General features: G+C 65.5%; 1 protein-coding gene across 1 annotated transcript in view; it reads right to left on the reverse strand.

The window, feature by feature from the left end:
- Positions 1-1,427: 1,427 nt before the first annotated feature.
- COL18A1 (collagen type XVIII alpha 1 chain) overlaps positions 1,428-8,196 on the reverse strand; it is a 48,886-nt gene continuing 42,117 nt past the window's right edge. Inside the window, exons 32-41 of the mRNA XM_007452485.1 lie at positions 7,272-7,315; positions 6,908-7,030; positions 6,166-6,319; positions 6,009-6,082; positions 5,490-5,618; positions 5,047-5,079; positions 3,717-3,962; positions 3,303-3,500; positions 2,698-2,813; positions 1,428-1,641 (exon numbers count right to left, since the gene is read on the reverse strand). Of these exons, the coding sequence (XP_007452547.1) occupies positions 1,428-1,641; positions 2,698-2,813; positions 3,303-3,500; positions 3,717-3,962; positions 5,047-5,079; positions 5,490-5,618; positions 6,009-6,082; positions 6,166-6,319; positions 6,908-7,030; positions 7,272-7,315 (1,331 nt within the window). The remainder of the gene's footprint in view (positions 1,642-2,697; positions 2,814-3,302; positions 3,501-3,716; positions 3,963-5,046; positions 5,080-5,489; positions 5,619-6,008; positions 6,083-6,165; positions 6,320-6,907; positions 7,031-7,271; positions 7,316-8,196) is intronic.

An 8,196-nucleotide genomic window follows, 5' to 3' on the forward strand; every position in this document is an offset into this window, starting at 1 on the left:
ACTCATGACAGTGAAAGCTGCTTGCAAACCAAGTGTCAGTGTAAATGGTCATTTTTATTTGGCGCCTGTTTGGAAACCACAGACACAGTTCACAGGACCAGCCCCTGCGGTTTATAGTCACAGTGCCTGGACAGCAGACCCTGGGGCAGCTGGGCTCTGGGCCACCCCGCCAGCTCCCCTGGAGATGCCTGCGCGCACTCCAAAATGTTCCCTTCGCTCCTCCCACAAGGAGGGCAATGACGTGGGTTTCCCCCGAGACGTGCTGCTACAGACTGGTGAGCAGGGTCCAAGCACGCGTGGCCCGCCTGTGGACACGGCCCAACCCTGTCCTGGGCAGGCCCAGCCCCTCCATGCAGCCTCGCCCGTCCCAGGGCTCGGCTAGGCAGCCTGTGGGCTCTGTCCTGGCGGGGGCACGTGTGGCCTTTTGCCTCCGAGGGCTTCTGCCTCTCTGTCCTGCAAAGGTGAACCCGGGGCCTTGGTACCAAGCTCAGCAGGAGGCAGGTCTGACCCAGGACTTGAGGCAGCCTGGGTCTGGGCCCAGTTGGGTCCCCGGACATGCTGCTGGGCAGAGCTGGGCAGGCATTGGAGTCAGGGAAGGAGCACCTGGTGTGAGGTCTGGGCTCAGGGACCCAGTGCTGGTTTATGGACCCCTCAAATCTCTCCCAGTACAGTCCGGGCGGGCCAGGCTCTGTGCCGGTGGGACCTCGGGGGACACGGAAAGCCAGCGTGAGACAGAGAGGACTGCAGACAGGCCCACGTGGTGGGGCTGGCTGCACACAGAAGCACCAGGAGCCCCGGGGTTGTGCGGGGGGGTTTGAGCTTGGAACCTTGCAGCCAGGGGAGTTGCTGCCAGAGGCTGAGAGGAGGTGGTCTCCCCTGGCACTGCGCGTGGCCCAAGAGTGGGCCGGCCAGCTCGAGAGAGGGCAGGAGGGAGGCCCCAGCGCCTCCTCGCGGCTGCCCTGCAGACAGGCCTGGCATTGGCGCCACAAGGCTTTCTGGGCAGGAAACGGAGCCACCAGCACCTGCCTGGGCGGTTGGGGGCCCCACTTGGCACCCGGGAGGCCTCCCCAGGCAGAAGGTTCCAAGTCGGCCTCTTGCCTAAATGGGCCGGGTCCACCCCCGGTCTGATTTGGGCCAGGAGGGCAGCACAGGCACCGAGGCTCTGGGGGGAGAGGTGGGTGGGGGGAGAGTCTGGGAACCAGGCTGTCTTAAACTTTTTAAAAAATACACTCTTTGGCTTCTTTTTATTACTGTAGGATTACATGAAACGTGAACCATACAGGAAAGTGTCCCAGCCAGGTCCCCGCCCTGGGCGCCAGCAGAGGCTCCCCACTCGGGCCGGGGGCGTGTCCGCTCCCTGCCTGCCGCCTGGCCCTTCTCCGGCTCTCTGTCTGCACGTCCATCTGTCCATGGAGCCAGCAGAGGCCCTACTTGGAGGAGGAGGTCATGAAGCTGTTCTCAATGCAGAGGACGATGAAGGCATTGTAGCAGCCCGCCGCTTTCTGCTCCAGCAGCCGGCCCGCCAGAAGCGAGGAGGCCTGGCCCGTGGCCGCCCTGGCCTCAGTCCGCCACGTCTCGCAGTAGCTCTCCGTCAGCCGGCGCCCGCTGGGGTCCGAGCCGTGCCACAAGCTCTTCTGGGGCCTGCAAGAGGCACCGGCCGTCAGTCTCACCGGGGGCCACCCCCGCCCCACGCTGGAGGCCACCCCAGGTAGGACAGGGCGTCTCCCAAAGGTGGAGGTTTGGCGGGATGCGGGGGCCGCTGGGAGGGCAGGGACTCGGGTGGCCGGGAGTCAGGCCAACCTCGTCCTGGGCGCTCGGCCTCCCAGATCACACCCCGTCCTGCTGCTGCTTTTGGGGGCACAGCCTGGCCAGCAGTGCCCGGTGTCCTCGAGGGCTGACCCTTCGGGGCCTGGGTGGACCTGGCTTTGAGTGCCCGTGCTTTGTAAAGCCAATCTGGGTGCAGCCTCCTCACTGGGAACGAGGCGCAGGCCTGGGGTTCTGGCCTCGGACCAGCCCCTGGGCCGGTGGAGCCCACAGCCCTGCCCGAGGCTCCCACGCGGGCCGGAGCACGACCCTGGGCGGTGCTCCTCCGTGAAGGCAGGGACGCGGCCTCCTCTGAGACCCTGAGCCCCCGAGTGTTGGGGAACAGGGGCCTCACACCTGCAAGCAGGGGCACGATGGGCGTGAAGCCGACCTGAGGGCAAGCTACCGTCTTCCGCCAGCGTGTCAGGTAGGCACGCGAGTTCTCCGACCCAGAGGTTCCACGTTGAGGAATTTATAGAAGTAATTGGCTGTGATGTTTATGTGACAGACAGAGGGGGCTGGAGCCTGTCTCCCCAGCAGGAAGTTGGGGGCGCTTGCCCGGGGAAGCAGGAAGTTGGGGGCGCTTGCCCGGGGAAGCAGGAAGTTGGGGGTGCTTGCCCGGGGAAGCAGGAAGTTGGGGGTGCTTGCCCGGGGAAGCAGGAAGTTGGGGGCGCTTGCCCGGGGAAGCAGGCCAGGTGAGGGTGTTTCAGGCAACACCGCAAACGATGCTGTCTACTCTTCCTTCTGTGCTTCTGGATTTGGGGAGTTTTAAGCTGCGAGCGTGTTCCAGGATTGGGTCAGCCTGGAGGCTCAAAGCCAGGAGCGTCGCCCCGTTGCTCAGGGCTCTTGCATCCAGAGAGGCCCCGAGCTGCTGTGCCCACACAGCAGACCTACCAGGCGGGGTGCTGTAGGACGTCTCTGCCGTCGAAAGAGAAGATGCGGGCGCCGGGCTTCAGCTGGCCCTCGGAGCCCGAGAACAAGGCCTCCCAGCTGGGAGACAGCACCTCATCCTGCGGAGGGAAGCGGGGTCATCCCATCTCTGGTTATCTCCTGCCAGAGGAACGAGCGGCCGAGGGGGTCTCGGCAACGCCCACGCCCGCCCAAGGGTGGGCTGGCCCCAAGCCTCCCGCCCTCTCCCAGGAACGCAGGGCACCCGTCCCCAGCTCCGGACCCTGGGCCAGAGCGAGTCCACCGCCTTTGGTCCCAGGGAACACCGGCACTCGGCGCATCCGGAGAGCACGTGGTTCTGTTCGCGTTAGGAGCCAAACACATCCCCGTGGAGAGCACCAGTGCAGGGACGCCCAGCCCTGGACTGACACCCGAGTGGTGAGGGCCCAAGGGACCAGGCCACCTCCGGAAGCTGGTGATGCACCAGCGCGCCTGGCAGGCGGGGGCAGGGGTCGCGGGCCTCCATGGGGTGCCCAGGGGTCCTCAGGGGCGAGACCTGCCCAGCGCCCACCTGACCCCCAGGCCCGGTCCGGGTTGGGGCGTGCACTCACTCTGAGGTTGACGACGGGCAGGGCGGCGCGGTCTGCGCGGCGCACGATGCTGTAGAGGTCCTGCAGCCGCGAGGACAGGAAGGCGCGGAAGGTGCCCGCCAGCCCCGCGGCGCGCGCCTGCTGGAAGCACTGGAAGTCGGCGCCGCGGATGCCGCGCAGGCCTCCTGACTGCGGGCTGTTGAGCGCGACCAGGTGGAGCTGCGGGTGGAGCTGCGTGTCAGCCCTGGTGGCCCGGGTCTCCGCGGCCCCCACCCGCCCCGCCGACACCGGTGGGTCTCTGGGATGCAAGCAGGGTGAACCCCGGGGCAGCGGAGGGGAGGGGGAGGGGGAGGGGAGGGCTGGTCCCAGCCCCCTCCCCGGCTGCTCTGGGCTCCGGACTCTCCACCCCCAGCGCCGCCCGGGGTGGTCACTCACCACCGGCTGGAAGTCGTGGTGAGTGTGGGCAGGTAAGGCCGTGGGGGTTGCCGGCCGGAGATGCGCGTAGGCGCCGGGGTGCGGGGCCCCGGGGTAGGGCTGGGCGTGTGTCAAGCGCGGGGCGCTGGCCAGGATGTCGTCGGCCCGCCAGGACCGCGCTGTGGGGTGCGGGGGCTCCCGGCGGGGGGACGGGTTGCCCTCGTGCAGCTGCACCACGGGGGGCCGCAAAGCGGCCACCTCGTTGTCCTGCAGGCGGAGAGGCAGACGGCGCCGTGGGGCCGGGCCTCCTGCACCCGCGGGTCCTGCTGCCCGGCCCTGCACGCCCTTTGTCTGCACCCGGCTGTGCTCTTGGGCCAGCGACGCCGGACTGGAGGTGGTGAGCTGGACCCGGGGGCGCCCGGCATGTCGGGCCAGAGGGTGACACCTCAGTAGGGCTGGGTGGCCCTCTGCTCAAGCCCCCGGGTCCATCACCCTCAGAGCCAGCTCCTCCCTGTGGCCCTGGGCACCCTCGGGCCGACCGCATCCCCCTGACCTCCCCCTGCTGCAGCCGTGGTACCAGCAGCCCCTTAAGCCTCTGCCCGGTTCCTACCTCCAACGGTGACCTCGACCTCCAAATGCCAGCCCCTGTGCCCCACCCGCTTCCCAATTCCGTCCCTTTCCCACAGCACCCAGCACCTTCGGACACCCATTATCTGTATACCTGTTACCTGGTACCTACTACCTGGTAGTACGTCTAATGCAATCATAAGTTATAGAAGGAATTCGTGTATCTATATCTGAAATGTTTATATTTATATAATTATATGTTATTGCCTAGTCACCTACTGCCCTTACTGCCCGTCTCCCCAACACGATGTCACCTCCACGGGGCAGGGGCTTTGCCTGTTTCAGGCACAGCTGTCCCCGCACCTAGAACAGCGCCTGGGACTAGGTGCTGCATGAGAGAAGGGACTCCCCGAGCCTGGCATTGGGGCAGACCAGCCCACACTGAACCCGGACCCCCGAGACCTAGCACGGAGCCCTGCTCTTGAGCCATCTGAGAGGCCGTGATTTCTACTCAGAGGAGCCACCGCCTGGGGGATGCGACCCCTACTTAGGGAGACTGGAGTATCCTGGGCCCCCTCCCTCCTGCCCCCCTCCTTCCTCCTCCCCCCACAGCCTGAAGGGTCTGTCCCCGTGCCCAGCCCTCTGGACGAGGGCAGACAGACAAGGACTCAGAGGAGCCCCTTGCCTGGGGAGGGTGATGAGCACGGTCTGCACCCCCTTGCCCAGCTGCACCCCTGCCCACCGGTCCCCCGAGATGGTCGTGGGAAGAAGGGACGCTCCTTACCGTCCCGCGGGGAAGGGGCGTGCGGGCCTCCAGCTGGAAGAAAACAGGGGGTCACCCCGGGACCTCTGACCCAGCCAGCGCCACTCGCCCTGGCCTCCCCCCACACTGGGGAAGGCCGGCATGGCTGCATCCCAGTGCCCCCCACCCGGTGCCCGGCACACAATAAGCATATCTGTTAGTTTAAAAACAGAGTCACTTCGCTGTGAACCCAAAACTGCCATAGAGCAGCTTCTAATAAGAGAAGTGGAGCGAAGCGGGTGAGGATGGAGGACAGCTGGCAGCGTGTCCACGGGCCCCGCCCGGCTGGTCCCTGCCACTCGCCAGGCGCCAGGGCCCCCTGCAACGCAGGTCCTCTGCCTCCCGTCTTCTGTGTGCCCTTCGCCCCAAAAGCAAAGTGGGAAGTCCCCCCACCGCATGCAGGGATCGCCCTGTTCAGAACTCACCAGAACCTTCCGGAACCCGTTCCGGACCCGGACGTACAGCTCCTCTCTGTCGGCAACATAGATGAGCCAGCCCTCCGGCACTTCGGGCACCTGGTCCAGCAGGGTCTGGTACGTGGCCCAGACCCTCACCTGCTGGAAGCCCAGCCCAATGGGGTCCCCTGTGCACAGGGGGCCTCTGGGCTCATGGGGAGGGTTGGGGGCTGCGACAGTCTGAAGACCTACGTGGCCGCCTCCTTGCCAGGCTGGCCCCACGAGCGCCACGGGGAGACCTCAGCCCCCGAGTGCCTGGGCCACCGCAGCCTCTGCACAGCAGACCCGCCCTCAGGGACCTTCTCAACGCCCCTCCTTCGTCCTCCTCCCCTGCCCATCTCAGACCCCAGCCACGCCTCGGTCCCCCACTTCTGCTTTGGAAACCTCGTCTCAGGGCTCTTGGCGCTGGGGTACCCATCCACACGCCTCCAAAGGGAAGGGCAGCCGGGCAGTGAGGGTCCGACAGGTCAGGAACAGGGCGGCGCTTACCCCTGAGGAGGTGCCCATGGATCCGGGCGGTCCTGGGGGCCCAGGTGGGCCTGGGGGGCCAGGAACACTGATAGCTACAAGAGAGAAGCCAGAGGTGGGAACAGTGGCCCTTCCTGGGTGAGGCTGGAGCCCAGGGCCCACTCTCCACCCGACTTACTCTGCCTGTAAGGGCCAGGAAAGGATGGGGGTCCCGGGGGCCCTGGAGGTCCAGGGGGCCCAGGAGGCCCCTGGCGTCCCTCGTAGCCGATGCCAGGGGGTCCCTGAGGTCCAGGAGGGCCAGGCTGGCCCTGGATGCTCTCTCCCTTGGGCCCCTAGCGTGGAAGACAAAACACAGGGCGCTGTCACCTATGTCCCCAGGCTGGGGACGAGCAAACTTGAAAGTCCTGGCTGCATCTGCCACGAGCCCCTGCAGGGAGCACGGCCCCCAAGCCCCAGTCCCCCCACTGCCCACGCGGGGCCTGGGAAACCCAGCCTTCCCACCCCATGTGTCCCCCACTGGGACGGGGCCCTGGGACGTAGACAAGGACAGCCACCCACAGAGGTGCAGCCCCAAGGGCCCCCACCCCTCCTCCACTCCTAGGTGGAAGCTGGGGCCCACAGTCCCCCAGACGATTTCAGGACAGAAGGTCTCTCTGAGGGGGTTTGGTGGAGGAGTGCGCCAGCAGGAGAAAGAGGATCAGGTGCCCAACCCGGGAGAGCAGCCACTACGCACCCACCAGGCTCCCCTCGTGGGTGCCCCACAATCGGGCAAGGAACCTGGAGGGGGATGCTCAGGGCCCAGGCCGCAGGGTGGACCTGCCCTCGGCCCCAGGCCCCAAGAACCCCGGGGACGCAAGCTCTGGCACAGGACGGGCCTGGGCCTGTGTGTGGCACCCACAGGCGGTTGGGGTCAGACTCACCGGAATCCCCGGGTAGCCTGGCGGGCCCGGGGGGCCAGGCACGCTGGAGCCGAAGAACCCGCCGCCCCCGGGCTCGCCCCTTTCTCCTTTCTGCCCGGCGGCCCCTTGGTCGCCCTTCTCCCCCTGCGGATGGAAAAGCTGGTCGGGACAGCCCCGTTCCCGGTGCCGCGCGGGGAGGGGCGGGCGCCGACCCCCAGAGGCCCACGGTGAAGCTTCTCTGGCCCAGGCCTGGCCAGCCCGGCAGGACGGGGCTCGGCCTCCCAGCTTCCCACTGCGTCAACCGAATTCCCCGAAAAACGGAGCCAGGGGTGCGTGTCCCGGGTGGTGCCCTCCGGGGCCCCGTGTGGGGGGCAGTGTCACCCACCTTCATCTCAGCACCCAAGTGGAGGAGGTCCAACGGGAACTGCCCTACGGGGGTGGGGAGAGTTTGGGGGTGTCCAGTGAGGTGCTGTCTTCCTGCCTGGTCCACCCGTCCCCCCACCCTCGAATTTCCCTAAGTCTCCTCTGTCTCTAATTTCTGTATTTCTGTGTAGAGATCCCCTGCACGTTTTGTTACACTTATTCCCAATCACTTGATATTCTTTGGTGTTTTTGTTCATGGTGCCTTTTTCCCTTCAGTGTTTATCACTGACACACAGCACTGCAGACGGTCAAGGGGGGCCGCTAAACGACGACTTACCGTTTGCTGCGAAATGACCACCATAGGATGTTTAGTTAACAGCCACCACCTCACAGAGACACACACACAAAGGAAAAAACATGGTTTTCCCTTGTGATGAGGGCTTTTCTCTCTTCGCACCTTCGCGTACACTGGGCAGGGGTGTTGGCTATAGCCGCGTGCCCCCGGATGCTGTGTCCTGTAACTGGACGTTGGTACCTTCGACCCCCTTCACCCCCCACCCTGCATCCTACCTCTGGCAACCAACCTGATCTTTTTCTAAATGGTGCCTTTTAAAGGTTTCATTTAGTCTATGACTGGCCATCGATTGTTGTGAACTGCCCCTGTGACTTTGGTAAATTCACTCATTAATTCTGACGCTTTATCTGCACATGGCTTTGGCTGTTGACATTCACAAAAGTGTCCTCTGAGAAGAGCGGGTTTATTTCTTCCGGAGTCACACCCTGCGCTTGTTTCTCTTCCTGCCCCCGCACCCTGGCTGGGCCCCGCGCCGGCGGCGATGACCGGCCAGCCCCCGTGGCCCCGACCCGCCACTGCGGATGGGGGAGAGAGGGTGCCCGCTCTTTCCAGAGCACGGGGGTGCCATCTTCGGTGTGTCTTGCTGTCTCTT

This window comes from Lipotes vexillifer, unplaced genomic scaffold, assembly GCF_000442215.2.
Source record: "Lipotes vexillifer unplaced genomic scaffold, Lipotes_vexillifer_v1.1 scaffold545, whole genome shotgun sequence".
NCBI lineage: Eukaryota > Metazoa > Chordata > Mammalia > Artiodactyla > Lipotidae > Lipotes > Lipotes vexillifer.